The 16929-nt window shown below is 44.0% G+C and overlaps 1 protein-coding gene across 5 annotated transcripts in view; it reads left to right on the forward strand.

Annotated features, from left to right (window-relative positions):
• Window positions 1–16929, forward strand: part of MYO1C (myosin IC) — a 576863-nt gene that overhangs the window by 529231 nt on the left and 30703 nt on the right. For all 5 annotated transcript variants that reach the window (XM_086955217.1, XM_086955220.1, XM_086955221.1 and 2 more), the window contains exons 22-25: window positions 218–286; window positions 882–966; window positions 1472–1631; window positions 3794–3877. In XM_086955217.1, coding sequence (XP_086811343.1) covers window positions 218–286; window positions 882–966; window positions 1472–1631; window positions 3794–3877 — 398 coding nt within the window. The remainder of the gene's footprint in view (window positions 1–217; window positions 287–881; window positions 967–1471; window positions 1632–3793; window positions 3878–16929) is intronic.

Below are 16929 nucleotides of genomic sequence, written 5' to 3' on the forward strand. Positions count from 1 at the left end.
TTTTCCACAAAAGAGTCATGTCAACACATTGCTTTATAGGATTTATGTTGGACTCCTTGCATCTCAGTGGCTGTAGCTCCATTACAGGATTACTGTCTCCCATATGGAGGCTCAGCAGTGCTTCACTCTTTCCCAAAATGTATCCTTCATCCTTCGAATCTGACTCTGATCCTGTATCTCTTTATAATATACGATACTTACTCTTCCTTTTCTACAGTGACCCTTATCCAGTCTTCGTGGAAAGGGTACCACCAACGTAAGAAGTTCCTGCATCTGAAGCATTCTGGTGAGAACACTCAGTGACATTTTTTGCTGTTCAAATTGTTTCGTTTTTGGGGTAGATATCGGAGGAGTTCATCAGTGATCACAATAGTTATACTTGGCAGATATATGTGGCTTAGCTTTGCTGAGCTGGTCAAGCTGAAATGGTTTGTTCCAAATACTTAATAAAAGATGGTTGGGAAAGAGTGTTTAGGGATATCGACTTGCAGCACAAACTTAATAAAACGTTCAAGTCGAATAGGTTTTAGCCTGACGTGAAATAATAATAATAATAATAAAAACATTTATTAAGCGCCTGAATACACTAAGACAGTGCGTCTACGCGCTAGGATGCGTACCAGACTCAGGTAGCAAATCAAGATCAGGCCACTGTGAGGAGAGGGGAACAGGGGGAGACAGACCTGCAGTTTATACTAATCTTCTGTATATAGGTAGGTTCTGGGAAAGAGGATTGTAGGTTTAAAATGATGTTGCTCTGAAAGTTGTCATATCTGAAGTTTGCTATTCCTGTGATTTTTTTTTTTTCAATTTACAAAGAGCAGGGTTGTTTAGTGCATATCTTCACAGGCTCATATCTAATTGTTTTTTTTTTCATGCAGCCATTGTTATTCAGTCTTGGTGGCGTGGAACTATCGGGCGTAGAAAAGCTGCCAAAAGGAAGTGGGCTGCAGAAACAATTCGGCGGTAAGTAGTGCAGTGCATTGATTTGTGCTATGAAGGATTGTGAAAAAGAGCCTATTCTTCCCCACAGGCCTTCATACAATTTTCAGCAAACAGGAGTTTATTTTTCTTCCCTTTTTATCCTCCTGAACAGAAGATCCGGATAGAGCCATGAAGTATTCTTATAGAGGTTTTCATCGCTGTTCATCAAACTTAAAATATTACTCCTTTTTCTTTGGGATGTGCCAGTGTACAGCTATCTGTAGATTAATGTCTCTTCTCTTTCTAAGATGGTGCATTTTAATAAGGTATTACCTTCACTTCTCCTAGCAGTAGTAAAGGTTGCACTGAGTAATTTCTTTTTCTCTTCATGACGTTTTACTTTTTCTGCAGTGTCTTATATTCTTGAACTTCTCATCCTTGCTTTATTGAGTGGTTCCTTTATCTGTTTTTTGACACTTTCTACTAATCGGTTCACTCACTTACATTTTTGCCTGATGAATGAATATTCTCCTCTCTGCATTTCTAGGTTGATCAAAGGCTTTATTTACCGTAACTACCCTCGTTGCCCTGAGAATGAATACTTCATTGATTACATTCGCTACTCTTTTCTGATGAAGCTGCGGCGGAATCTTCCCAAGAATGTTCTGGACAAGTCCTGGCCCACACCTCCCCCATCACTCAGTGAGGTACATGAGACTGACATGGTAACATTAACATGCTGACCTGTACAGGAGGTTTGGAAAGAAGGGTGCTCAAGGACTAAATATGTGATTTTGATCTTTGATAAAAGCGAACATTATTTTGGAGCTGCATATATATTTTTGATTAATTATTGCATTATTTATAAGACCATCTGGGATTCAGCCACTGGTTCACACCTGGTGTGTGACCTACCTTAATTGATAAGCGACTATGCTTCAGTCAGAAAAATGCTTTTGATATGGATTGCATTATATATTTGTTGTTTCTGATTGTGCTTACATTCTGGGCAACATTCTAGACCCTGCCCAGTCCCGATTCAGACGAAACCACAGCACCGAGACAGCCCTCCTCGCCGCCACAGACGACATCAGACGCCAACTGGACAACGGCGAAACAGCCCTGATCCTCCTGGACCTGTCAGCCGCCTTCGACACGGTCTGCCACCGCACCCTAAAAACACGCCTCCAAGAAGCCGGAATCCAAGAGAAGGCCCTCGACTGGACCACGTCCTTCCTCTCCGGCAGAGCCCAGAGAGTCCGCCTCCCACCCTTCCGATCCTAACCCACCAACATCATCTGCGGCTTCCCCCAAGGCTCATCCCTCAGCCCGACATTGTTCAACATCTACATGGCCCCCTCGCACAAGTGGCCCGCCAACACGACCTCAACATCATCTCCTATGCCGACGACACCCAGCTCATCCTCTCCCTCACTAAGGACTCGCACACACCAAAACCAACCTCCACGAGGGATTGAAGGCCGTCGCCGACTGGATGAGAAGCAGCCGTCTGAAGCTGAACTCAACAAAACCGAGGTCCTCATCCTATGACCCTCCCCCTCAGCCTGGGACGACTCCTGGTGGGCGACCTCACTGGGAGCAGCACCGAAGAAGAACAGTGACACAGGCCCTCGTCAGCAGCAGACTGGACTATGGCAACACACTCTAGGCAGGAATCCCAGCCAAGCACCTGCGCCATGACTACAACGCATTCAAAACGCCTCCGCCCGACTGATCCTCAACATCCACAGCCACATCTCCCCCCACCTGAGAGACCTACACTGGCTCCCGTTGAGAAGAGGATCACATTCAAGCTCCTCACCCACGCACACAAAGCACTCCACAACGCTGGACCAGCCTACCTGAACAGACTCAACTTCTACACACCAACCCGTCAGCTCCGTTCCGCCACCCTCTCCCTCGCCACCGTCCCCCGCATACAACAAACAACCACCGGCGGCAGATCCTTCTCTTACCTCGCCGCTAAGACCTGGAACGCCCTTCCTACCCACCTTCGGCAAACCCAGGATCTACTCGCCTTCAGAAGACTCCTCAAGACCTGGCTCTTCGAGCAGTAGGCCCCCCCCCCCCCCTTTCACCCCCCACCAGCGCCTTGAGACCTTCGCGGGTGAGTGGTGCATTCTATATATTTTCTGATTGGGCAAGCACATGCTTCTTCTGACTTTTAAGAAAATGTTTTAAAAACAGTAATAATGATCACAGCAAGGATATGTTCTACAGAATGTTGGGAGTGATGGAAGAGTGGAAGAAAAGTTGTTTTGGGACAGGTGGGAGGTGGTCAAAAAGCCTTTTGCTCCAATTGGTGGATGGGGAGTTTGGCAGAGGAATACCAGATTATGCTTAGGAATACAGGAGTATTCCCCAAAATATGGGTTAGTAGCTTGACTGAGGAATACTGTGTCTCCCTCTTCTGGGATTTAGTGGTGAGTAGTTTGGCTGTGTGATAGGAATCTTATAGACCTGACGATTGGCTTTGAAATGCAAAGCCTTTCCCAACTAGAGTTGGCAGCCATTGTTTTGCTTCAGGGTATAGCACCTTTCTGTGCTGGATGGACAGGAATTTGGCTCGGCAGTAGAAAGCTTTTCTTTTCTAGGCATAGTAGAAAGTGGTCTAACACAGAAGTACAGAGTTGGTCCTTCCTAGAGTTACGTCTCAGCCATACTGCCTTGGGACCCCTATGACAATCCTGTTGGACTGAGAGATTTCTCAGCCTGCAAATACCGATGACATCAGGTTTGATGGGCTCTTGCACCTACCTTGCAGAAATAGTAATCCTCACACAACAACAGTAATATGAGGAGTGTTCACCTAAGTATCTGCTCCTAACTGTACCCCCTTTTCCTACAGGCCTCACAGCTCCTGAGGGATATGTGTATGCAGAATATGGTTTGGAAATACTGCAAACGGATCAGTCCAGAGTGGAAACTGCAGGTAATTTTGAATTTATGCTGAGAGACCTCATCAACTGTAAACAAACTTGCTGTGCCACGACAGGGTGAATAAAAAGTATATAGCTATACAATGCTCTTCCAGGCATTATGAATTCACTGCCGAATATGACCCTGCCTGAGTTAAAGGATTGACTGCAAGGGATGACTGAACCTTTTCAGCTGTTTTCGGCATTCCTCCTCAAGGGTCTTAGCTGGCTGGTTTGAGCACTGCTCTGCATGAGTTGCAGTTTTCTGATCTTCTCTGTTCTGAAAGTTCTTGATTACCATTTCTGTATCTTTTCCAGACAAACTTATAGATTCCCAATTCTTTTTTTGAAAACAAATTTTATTTGTCAAGCGTCACATGAATTGCAGGGCCCTGAGCACCAGGGCTACTGCACATATCAAATATACATTTAATTGCCTTTGACGTAAATGAGCAACAAACAAATCCCTGTATAACGACCGCCCCTCACTCTCCCTCCCCCCAAATCATGTCCATGTCACACACAGTCATCCACTGCACCATTGTACACCCATAAAACCACAGTCCTTCCTGGACCTCTCGCCCCACCCCTGTACAAGCATGAGAAAAGTATACGCATCAGCCAGACGGGCACATCTCCATGCCCTGTGACGGGTCCAGGTCTAGCCCCCGGTAGTCCGCCCACCTGTGCCCTATCTTGTAAAGTTTGCGCGGGCATCCCCTGGCCAGAAAGATGGGTTGTTCAAGCCCCATGCAGAAGTCCAGACCGTTTTTCAATGCGGCTACAGACTGAGCCCTAGGTGCCTTCCAGGCCCTAGCAATGTCTCTTTTCACAAGTATAAGACCCAATAACAGGAGGTGCCACTTGTATTGTATTGTAATTGCATTTATATAGCGCTTACTACCCCTGACGAGGCGTCAAAGCGCTTTTTCGGCAAGTAGCACGCTACTCTGGGACCCATAGGGGATTAGTGTTGAATTAGTATAGTGAAACCTGCAAGTACATTTTAAGTGGTGGATAGGTTAGTCAGTTATTTGGATTTGGAATACTAGCAGAAGGATTGAGGAGGACAAAGGTTTGTATTTATATAGCGCTTGTTGGCGCACGCTATTCAGGAAGCCTATAAAGGATTAGTGGTGAAATATTATGGTGAAATATGAAGTAATTTCAGTGGTGGATATTAGTCAGTTACTTGGAGTGAGAAGAATAGCAGATGGATAAAAGGGGAAGAAAGATTTGCATTCATATAGCACTTATTCCCCTGATGGGTGTTGAAGCGCTTTTCTGGTGAGTAGCACGCCACTCCGAAACCCATAAAGGATTAGTGTTGAAAATTAGTATAGTATAAATATGTAGTAATTTGAGTAGTGGATATGTTATTCAGTTATTTGGGTAGTATATTAGTATAGTTGAATCTGGAATTTGAGAAGTGAACATGTTAGTCTGTTAATTTTGATTGAAAAGGATAGTGGAGGAATAAGAGAGTAAAGGATTTTTTTTCTTTTTTTTTTAGGTCTTAGCAGTAGGAGGAGGCTTTTGGATGAGTAAAAATTAGTTTTTGAGGGGAGGAGTCAGAGGGAAGAGTTTAGAAAGGTTTGTTTTAGGGGATCGGTATAGTAAAAAGAAGTGTCAGATGATGCAAGGAGGGGTAAAGTAGGAGAGAGTTTAGAAAGGGTTATTTTGGGGAACATAGTAGTGGTATGGGATTTGGGATAAATGAGAGTGGATGTAGAGGATGTATTGATAGATGTATATAGGATGAGCGATAGGGTGGTGCATTGGAAGGAGTAGTAGAAAGAAGTTTGAGATGAGTCAGAAGGTTGGGCTAGAAGATATATTGAGCGAAGTATAGGCTGAGAGGGGATCGGTATAGTAAAAAGAAGTGTCAGATGATGCAAGGAGGGGTAAAGTAGGAGAGAGTTTAGAAAGGGTTATTTTGGGGAACATAGTAGTGGTATGGGATTTGGGATAAATGAGAGTGGATGTAGAGGATGTATTGATAGATGTATATAGGATGAGCGATAGGGTGGTGCATTGGAAGGAGTAGTAGAAAGAAGTTTGAGATGAGTCAGAAGGTTGGGCTAGAAGATATATTGAGCGAAGTATAGGCTGAGAAATAGGGAAATGCTAAATTAGAAGAAAGTAATAAATATATAATTCATAAGACTTCATCAAGAAAACTTTGCAAGGGTTAGGTATGGCAGGAATGGGATCCTCTCGCCAAGATTCCCAGTTGACAGGGTGAGACAGGGCTGTGTGTTTGCACCTACCCTGTTTTGCCTATTTGTCAACGGGGTAATCGCCCATCTAGCCAGGATTAAGGCCATCGACGTCCCAAGGCTCAATGGCAGCAGGGTGCCCGCTATCATGTTTGCGGACGACACCCTGCTGCTGTACAAATCCCCGACGGGGATACAACGAGTCCTGGGCGGTTTTGTGGAATTTTGTGGGAAGCGGAGGCTGGAGATCAATGCTTTGAAAACCAAGTATATGATCTTCAACCCCCCATCCTCAACTCGCCCCAACCCAATTATAGGCACATCAAGATTAGGGAGGGCTCACACATTCGAGTACCTAGGGGTGACCCCCAATCAAAATATGACCTGGGACACTCACCGAACAAAGGCCAACCTTAAATTGGCGCAGCTCACTGGTGGTATCGCCAGAATATCAAATAGATCGACCTACAAACCCCTCAGCCCAGCGCTTGAGATATATAAAATGCAGGCGAGGGGGGCAGTCATACATGGCAGAGAATTGTGGGGGTTTACACCAGCATTAAATCTGATGATTACAGAAAATAAGTTCATCAGGCAGCTGGCAGCTTTACCTTCCAGCACCCCGCTCCTCCCCCTTAGACTCGATTTGGGCCTTCGATCAATAGAGGAAGAATTGGGTTTAAAACCATTATCATTTTGGCGGCAACTTTGGACTACTCCAGAGCTCTTGTCATATAGGATGGAGTTGAAGGAGATCTTAAGCTTGCCAAATGCAAATAAAACTCCATGGTTAAAATATATAAAAACTACATGCGAGAACCTGGGAAGGCCTGAGTTATGATCAGACCCTGAAAATGCTTGTAGTAAGGTTACACGCAAGCATTTATCCAGGGAATATTATGATTTAAAATTAAATACTTCATTAGGGAACGTGCGGTTGGGGTCCTTATCTAGGTCATTTATTCAGTTTGAAGACTCTTATCTTTTTGAACATGCCCTAGATGACATTTGCCCAACCTTGACTAGGAAATTGTTTTTACAGTGGAGGTATGGCACTCTTCCCCTTAGAGCATTTACAGGTACTTGGCCTCCCTCTCCCTCTGCTGAGCAATGTCCTGCATGTCCTTCCCAAGTAGAAAATGAAATACACGTTGCATTTTTCTGTAAAGCTTATAAAAAACCGAGAAAGTATTGGCTTCTTCCTCTCCTCAAACACCTAGGTTTCGGGCAATGCATCCCAGCCTATAGAATACTAAAAACGGATTTATCACCCCCAACTGTGTTTGCGATAGCCAGATTCTTAACTGCTATGTGGCACACGCGTACTCGCTACATACAGAACTCTGTTATAGACTCGGTACTGGCCTCATAATTACTTTTTGTACAGACCAGGTCAATTGGAATGATTCGCTATCATTCCCTAGAAATGTGATTTTCCATAGTATGTAGCTGTCGGGTTTGCACCCTGCACTAGCACTTTTAAACCTGTACAACAAGATGACAATTGTAATTATCCCTTTTAACTTCTTTTTTATGTATATGTATCATATCATGAATGTTTTAAATCTATGATGTATATCTTTTATGATCCAAGTGATCGAAATAAAGATTGAAATGAATGATAAATATATATATCCATAAGTACATTGAAAGTATATAGATACATGAAGGAGGTAAGTATATGTAGATTCAAGATATTGATAGAGGCACAGGATGAGAAATAGGGTAGTGCATTGGATATGCTTTTTCAGGAGAAAAGTAACAGACACACAGATCCAAGTACATGGAAGGTGCATAGATGCACAATGGAAGTATGTATATGTAGGCCAAAGATGATTTTTATTTATTTATTATTTTTTTCTCAACATAATATTATTTTACATGTTTATACAAAGTAATACACAAAGATAGGTACATATCTATAGTGAAAACAAATGCTTATATACAGAGGGATATGCTGTAAATTTCTGTTTGCGTATGGTGCTTATGTGGTGGAAGAGCCAAATCTTGAGTAGTTTTCTGAAGATAAGGTGGTTGTCGGTGGACTTTATGTTGGGGGGTAAAGAGTTCCATAGTTTGGCTGCTTGAACAGAGAAGGATGTGCCACCCATGTTTTTTTTTTTGTATGGTGGGATTTTGAGGCGAGATGCTCCTTTAGAGCGGAAGTTTCTTTGTTAATTGTGTTTGGTGATTTTATTCCTGATGAAGAATGGTCCTATTCCATGTATTGCTTTGTGGGTGATACAAAGGAGCATTGAACGTGGATCTTCTGGCAATCGGTAACCAATGCAGGGCTTTCAAGGCAGGGGAGATGTGGTCTCGCTGTTTGATATGCAAGAGTAGTCTGGCAGCTGGGTTCTGAATCAGTTTTAGTCTTTTCATGGTCGTTAAAGGTGATCCGTGGTAGAGGCTATTGGCGGAATCGAGTTTGGACATAACAAGGGAGATGGTAACTTGGATCTTGTGTGGAAATCCCAAATGAGGGAAAATTCGTTGCAGCGTTTTAATAGTAGCAAAGCTTGATCTTGCTAGTTTATCCACTTGGGCATTCATCGACAGCTTGGAGTCCATGCTCATTCTGAGGTTTCTTACTTCCTTTGATACTTTAGGCAGTAATCCCAGTTCATCAGGCCATGCGGCAAGCGGGTTGTAATGTTTCCAATCGCCACACATGAGTATTTCAGTTTTTGAAGCATATAATTTGAGATGGCTCCAAGTTATCCTCTGATCCACGGCTCTGAGACAGCTGAAAATTGGTGATTTTCCAATGTCTTTGGGGCATTCCAGTTGAAGGAGTATTTGCGTGTCATCTGCATAGTTATAGCACGTGAGGTGAAATTTATTGATCAGTACTGGTAATGTCTTCATGTAGATGTTGAAAAGCATGGGCGAGATGATAGAACCTTGAGAGACCCCTGCTTTTGTGGAGTACGGTTTGGACGAGAAAGGTAGGGTATGGGTGACATTAGTTCTGTTTCGAAGGTAGGACGCGATCCAGTCTAGAGCAGTTCCCTCCATGCCTGCTTCATAAAGTCTTTGTTTTAGAGTGTCATGGTCAACAGTGTCAAAGGCAGCTGAGAGGTCCAAGAGAAGTAGCGCAGCAACCCTGTTGCGGTCAACTGTATTCTTTAGGTCATTTCAGATGGCAAGGAGGGCAGATTCAGTGCCTCTTCCAGGACGGAATGCTGTTTGGAAGTTTGAAAGTATGTCATTCTCTTCAATGAATAGTGACATCTGGGCGAACGCTGCTCTTTCTATCAGTTTGTACCGATTACCCCCCACTCCCTTCATGATGTGTAGTAGAGCCAGACGTGGTGTGTAGGGAAGCTCCCACCCCAATACCTCCGACAAGCATGTGTACACTCCCCTCCAGAATCTATGTAGGGAGAGGCAGTCCCAGACCGTATGAAGAAGTGTACCCTCCTCCCGCTGGCGCGAAGGCACTCAGCTGATGCGATCAAGGCCACCTTCCACAGGCACTTCCTGGTAAAGTACACCCTGTGCGGATATTTAAACTGCACTAACCGCAAGCGTGTTGCTATTGCCGCCCCACGCGGGCTCGCAAGAGCCTCAGCCCAGTCCTCTTCTTCCAGGTCGCCCACATCCACCTCCCATGCACGTCTGAGCCCCTGCAGGTCAGGGTCGCAGGGAATGACCAACTTTTGATATATGCGGGAGATCTTGCGATCTGAAAGCTCCCCCATGAAAACCTTCGCCTCTATGGGGCTAAAATCGGGGAGTGACTCCAGGCCTTCCAAACTGGGGGCCAGGGCATGCCTAAACTGTAGGTAACTATATAATTGGGCTTGTGGCATACCGTAGTCTTCCTGCAGGTCTTGAAAGGACTTGAGGGTCCGATCCTTTACAACATCTCTCAGTACCGAGACACCTATCGCGTCCCCCCCCTGGAAGCCCCGCAGCGCTGCTAGTTGAGGCAGGTGTATGGATTCCCAATTCTAATACTTGCTCTGTCTATTAGGTTTTTGGTACCTCGTACTGAGTTCTGTTTTTCACCACCAACTAATCCGATCTGCCAAGAAAGCTGCATTCAAAGACCGACTAGATAACAACGCCCACAACAGCAAAGAATTATTCAACATAGTCAAAGAATTTACCAACCCATCAGCCAACTCCAACGACATCACCCCCTCTCAAGACCTCTGCGACTCCTTAGCTTCATTCTTCCACAACAAAATCGCAGACATCCACAACAGCTTCGACAACCGTCCCGGAGACCATCCCACCCAACCTGCTGCCGTACCCTCACTCCCCCTGAACATCCTTAATGAATGGGACCCAATCTCCACTGAGGACACCATCCGCCTGATGAACTCCATTCACTCAGGATCCCCCACAGACCCATGCCCTCACCACATCTTCAACAAAGCTGACTCCAACATAGCACCACACCTCCGAGACGTCATCAACTGCTCCCTCAACTCCGCCACATTCCCGGAAAGCTGGAAACACGCAGAACTCAGCGCCCTTCTGAAAAAACCCACAGCTGACCCCACCGAACTCAAAAACTACCGCCCCATCTCGCTTCTTCCATTCCCGGCCAAAGTCATCGAGAAAACTGTCAACAACCAGCTCGCCACCTTCCTCGAAACCAACAAATCCCTCGACTCCTCACAGTCAGGCTTCCGAGCCAAACACAGCACGGAGACCGCCCTTATCGCAGCAACAGACGACATTCGAACCCTACTGGACAATGGAGACACAGTCGCTCTCATCCTCCTCGACCTCTCCGCGGCCTTCGACACAGTCTGTCATAGCACCCTTTTACAGCGCCTCAGAAACGTCGGAATCCAGGGAAAAGCACTGGAATGGATCACATCGTTCCTCACCGGAAGAACACAGAGAGTCCGCCTCCCACCATTCAAGTCAGAGGCCACTGATGTCATCTGCGGCGTGCCACAAGGATAGTCACTCAGCCCCACCCTCTTCAACATATACATGATCCCCCTTGCGGCCATCGCTCACCAACACAACCTCAACATCATCTCCTACGCTGATGACACTCAACTGGTCCTCTCACTCACCAAAGACCCTAACACCGCCAAAACCAACTTACACGAAGGAATGAAAGAAGTAGCCGAATGGATGAAGCACAGCCGTCTGAAACTGAACTCAGACAAAACAGAAGTCCTCATCTTAGGCACCTCCCCCTCCGCCTGGGATGACTCTTGGTGGCCAGAGGCCCTTAGAAAAGCACCCATCCCGACGGACCACGCACGGAACCTGGGCGTCATCCTGGACTCCTCACTCTCAATGACCAGACAAGTCAACGCCGTCTCATCTTCTTGCTTCAACATTCTTCGCATGCTCAAAAAAACATTTCGCTGGATCCCCACGGAAACTAGAAAAACGGTCACCCACGCACTGGTCACGAGCCGCCTGGACTACTGAAACCACCGCAAAACTCCAGAAAAAACTCCAACGCATCCAGAATGCTTCAGCCAGGCTCATACTAGACATCCCGCGTAAAGAACACATCTCCGGTCACCTGAAAAACCTCCACTGACTCCCCGTTAATAAGAGGATTACTTTCCGCCTCCTAACCCACGCACACAAAGCACTTTACGAACTTGGACCTGAATGCCTCAACACACGACTGTCCTTCTACACACCCTCCCGTCAGCTACGATCCTCCAACCAAGATCTTGCTACTGTACCTCGCATCAACAAAACCACCATGGGAGGTAGATCCTTCTCCTACCTGGCAGCTAAAACCTGGAATTCACTTCCCACTCACCTTCGCCTTACACAGAACCACCTAGCATTCAGAAAGCAACTTAAAACTTGGATATTCGACAAGTAATTCCCCACCCTTCTTCAAGCGCCTTGAGACCCTATGGGTATGTAGCGCGCTATATAAATTTTTTGACTTTGACTTTGACTTTATACTAGTTTTGTGCCTTGCTCTGCCCGTAGTCTCAGTTTCCAATGCTATGCTCTGCTTAGGTGGGGTTGAGAGAGGGTTGCATTTCCCAGACATATCTGAGCCCTGCTTTTCAGGGGTCATATTTCCCATGTCTGTTTGTTTGTAATGTAGTGCCCTTCTCCACAGGGGATCTTGTCATCACCAAGTATCTGCCTGAGGGACCACCAAAAATGTGTGTGTTGCACTGAGAGAGCGATTCATGTTGATTTAAGAGCTAATTAAGGGAGAACCATTCATTTTCAAAATGGTTATTTGAAACTAGCCTGGTAGGGCAAATAACTTCCCAAGTCAATAAACAATTGGGCAATTAAAACTACTTTGATATTTTACAATAGCAAAGTTTTATCTTTGAATATTTTTATCTTGTATTCATTTAAATATTTTTTTTTAGTACCATCAAAGAAACATTTGCCTCCCAGTTTGCAGCTCGGGGAGAGTGGACCAGCTGGAAGCTTGCAAGTGGCTTTGGTCTGTGTGTTACCCCCTTTTGTTTCATAGGCAGGCACTCTCACAGCTGACACACATAGTAAAACTGCAGAGTATGCATTTTCCTGAGGTCAAAGGTAATTCCTAAGGCCCTGCTATTTCAAGAAAGACAACAGATCAGGACATGTTTCTGCTGCATGTTGTGTACTCTCTTTGTTCTTTCTTGACCTGATGAGCTTCTTACCCTCAGTAAGCATGACCACATGTGCTTACAGCCCCAACATATAATTAAACTAACAGGGTTGGCAATGAATTATGTAAACCTAAATGATCTGAATTCACATTCATGAATGGATGTGACTTCATTGATTTAGTTTGAATGAAAGCGATCTCGATTTTCCACATCCACTCGAGACAATCTGGATTTGTATCCATCTAATGCTCCAATCCCACATTCATCTCTAGGTGAAAAATTGGAGTGATGTGCGACTCATGTCTGTTAATAAATGGTTTACTACTGTTAGTGCAGTATTAAACTCATTAGAATAGTTTGCTGGAACCTTGAGGTACATGAGCGATCAGAATTCACTTGTGCCATAATCAGGTCTTTTTTGGGCACACTACACTCTGAAGAAGCACCAACTTCACAAAAATGTTTCAAATGTCCTACAAAAAGACATTCACACATTATTGACTAATGCAACAGTATGCTAGTAGAAATTCAGCAGAAAATATTGATACGAAAATTGCCACTACAGTTGTCTGACAAATTCTCAGAAGTCGCGAGCTCCTGGTTAGAGAATGATTACAATTCAAAATGATATCTATCACTCACACAGGTATTATCACTCATTGCTAAACTCTTTCAAGACCATCCTTCAAACCAGCAGAACACCAGCAGGATTCTGTGCCTGATCTTTTGTAATGACCTCACAATCTTAAGACTCCATTGAACAAGATTAGGTTGTAAGTCCTCATCCTGGCACTATAGTTATGGAAAGTATACCATGTGACAAGTGGGTACCCAAGAACAGGTGCTAGTGTCGAGGGCAGTGCAAGAGAAGACTTATTCAGAATTAAAATAATACATTTAACATAATATGTAAAAATAATATTTAGATGTGTTCTAGTGGATCGTAAATCCAAAGGTAGGCAATTTCGAAGTCTGCAATTCGTCACCCAGAGGACACTAACAAAACAAGCCATCTTCTATTGAGAGAACTTAACTTTGTAGTCTGAAGGATCTTGTTAGATAACAGGTCTTAGACCTGCCACATCAGGCTGTGATGTGTGTGTCAAAGGGGCTCAGGCATCAATCAGCATCGAGAGACTGTACCTTCCCTTCAGTGCATAATGTAAGCATTTGCCTTTGCTCACTCACCAGTATTTGTAGCAGAGAAACCAACAAAGCGGGCCTCAGGAAATCCTTCCCCTCCCAGTACCTGTTATGGCAGTGCTCTGCTGCATCAATGTGAGTTGTAGCAACTAAAGGCTAAATTTATTCAGGGCGTTGTTGGTGCTATCAACGGTCTGATATTGTTGTCCAAATCAGGGCAGGATGTAAAATTTTGAGTTTCCAGAGAAGTAAAGTGCAGAACATCAGAGGGAAACATTTCAAATTCTGTACAAAAGTACACCAAAGGAAGAGGCAGATGTTATGAGAAACCAGAATTTAAGTTGCCAACAAATTGTGTAGCTTACAGCTCACCAATGTAAAAGGAAATTACCGAAATCTTAAAGATCAAGGGCATACACCCTACACTTAAGAGCATGAGATATGGTTTAAAAAACGCATGGGTTTATCACTCCCTTTTCCAATTTGATCAATGGAGTAACAAACCGATCAAATGAAATTGTGTATATATTCCAGAAACAAATCAATATGGAAATTCTAAAAAAAAAAAAAAAATAAAAACTGGCAGTATACAACAATGCAGCAAACCTTTTTTCATTTGTCAAGAGGGAAATGTTGACAGTCCATAAGGGCATATAAAAAAAGTGTGAACCATTACCATGTCCTCAAAAACCCGATGCTCCTGAGAAAAGAAATTTGTGGCTTTAGCAACTTTGCCCCAGCAGAGAGCCGGATGTTTCATTGAAATGAATAATTGACCCATTCCCTTCACATTAGGGGGTGGCAATTCCCTTCCAGTTATTTAGCAGACATTGTGCCAGAAAAATGTAAGGGGTATGGTTTTGGAGTAAATCAATGCATTCCAGACACAGGCTTTCCTCTGAGAAAAAGAGGAAGAAAACTTGACTACCTGAACTGTTAGAATGAGTCAGTGGCCATTCTGGAGTCATTTGGTAAGTGGTTCAATAGCAGGCTTCTAGCCCTGCTGCAGTAGAAGGGAGTACACTGTTCAGGCAACAGAAGCATTGTTTAAATCCTTTAAATGAATAATCAAATGAATTAAGACTCAAATGAAAGAGTAGTTGACCTCTTTGAACCTCCCCTCCTCCATAGTGCCTGTTCTACATCTTGGATATGGGGGCCAGTTTTACGGACATCAGTTAGCTATGTTGTGACTCATAGACTCCTTATCTGTGAGCTCATGAAGAACTTAATAAAGCTTTGGCGAGTATCACTGCAGGGGTTTTAGTATTCAAGAAATGTTTCTAGCATGCAGTGTTTGATTTTGACCATGTCTTAATGCCATTTGGTGGATCCTCAGGGCCTATGCACATGGCATTGGGACATGCATTTCACAGAACCTCCACTAGGAGGTAAATAATAAGAGGATTGTAGGCTGCAAGTTCTTCTAGACCTTCTGTAAATAGTGCATATAGTGAGGTTGCACCAACTGCTGAATCTTATGATTACAACTGAAACATGCCCGTGGACTTTCTGCACACAGGGTGAAGTTTTGTACTACCCTTGAGATGGATTGGCATAAAAAAAACTGACATATATTGTTGCCTAAGGGGCAGAAGAATGAGGCCTTACTTTGCTTTTTCAGGGACACTTAGAAACCTCATTGCAGAACGGCAGGGATAGGCCCACTTCAGCTCACATTACTTTCAGGATAGTGGTAAGATAGTTGTGTGATGGATGAGCCATTCTGTCCCACTAAAAAGCTATAACGAATTCTTGGTGGTTCTTGCAGATATCCGTCTAATGTTTTTGCAACTTTGACTTTTGTTAGAATATTCAAAAGTATAATATATCATGCTCCTGCTAATTTGGCCATAAAACAAAATTCATTGTGGCAACGGGTTTAAATGGTGATCGATCACTTACCTGAGCAGACCACTACTTTAGGACAAACGATGGCTGATGACATAGATGAGTTCAACCAAATATTGGTGCTGATCGTGATTTGATTACTCTTGTGTGAGGGAACAGCTATTTCATTGCCAATAAATGATGGTTGTCCTGGCTCAAGTTGTCTGGAGTTTCAGTGGATGTCCATTTTAACTCTATGGGCATGCCATTAGATGGAGAGAGATTGTTTGGGGACAGTGCTGACCATACACTAGAGACCGTTAAGTTGTCTAGACAGATCACAAAACCCATAATAACCACCTAACAGTATAGTTACGTGCTTCTGACGGCATACAATTTGTAGAGGCCCTTCCTTTTGTGAGACAGCACCAGTAAATGAAGCTTTCCAAGGGCAGAGTACACAGTTGATTGTATGTATTGTAAGAAGTTGCTTTGTTACCCTCCCTGCAGCCCCAATTCAGTCTGGCTTTATTCCACAGCACAGCCCAGTCCGCCGTGCTGAATTGTAGAATGTAAGTGTGTTTCATGGATTAAGTTTCAGCTTCTCTTCAATGGAAGCTAGATCTCTTGGCTGCTTCAACACAGTGGATTATGTCTTTCTTTTGAGCAATATTTCCACATTGCTGAAGGCTTCCGATAGCATTAAGTTATTTAATCCTTTCCTTGTATTCAGAACCCAATTTAAACTAAATCCCTTCTTCCCTCTGCACTGTGAAGCACTCTTCGGTGTTCCACATGGTTCTGCATTTTGCTCAGCTTTATTTAATATCTATTGATGCCCTTCATGCCACAAATTAGGTCCTCACACAATTGTAAGCAGATGACAGCCATTTCTTTATTAGAGTATCACAAAGTCACCTCTTGTTACACAGGGTTTAAAACTGGATGCACAACAAGTATCTGCAATTAAATCAGACAAAGGGATGCTTATATATTGACAGATGTCCCGTTGGTCCGCTAGGGGGACGGAATAGATTACTCCATCCCCCTGGTGGATGGACCACCCACTAATGTTATAAATCACTGTCAAGCTGTCGGTCCTTTATAATGCATTTGCAGGAACTGCTGTCGGGCGGACCATTATCTTGGCGGTAAGAATACACAATCGGGCCCTAAGTCTGAGGTGAACATTTTTGGCACCTCATGCAGGACTTTCTTAGCAGCTCCTAATTTCCTTAAATGTGGTCCTTCAAAAAAGGTAAAAGAATTTGAGTTTAATTTTGGCTTTGAGGCTACATTCTAACCGCGGGT

The sequence above is a fragment of the Lissotriton vulgaris genome, chromosome 2_1, assembly GCF_964263255.1.
Source record: "Lissotriton vulgaris chromosome 2_1, aLisVul1.2, whole genome shotgun sequence".
Classification (NCBI taxonomy): domain Eukaryota; kingdom Metazoa; phylum Chordata; class Amphibia; order Caudata; family Salamandridae; genus Lissotriton; species Lissotriton vulgaris.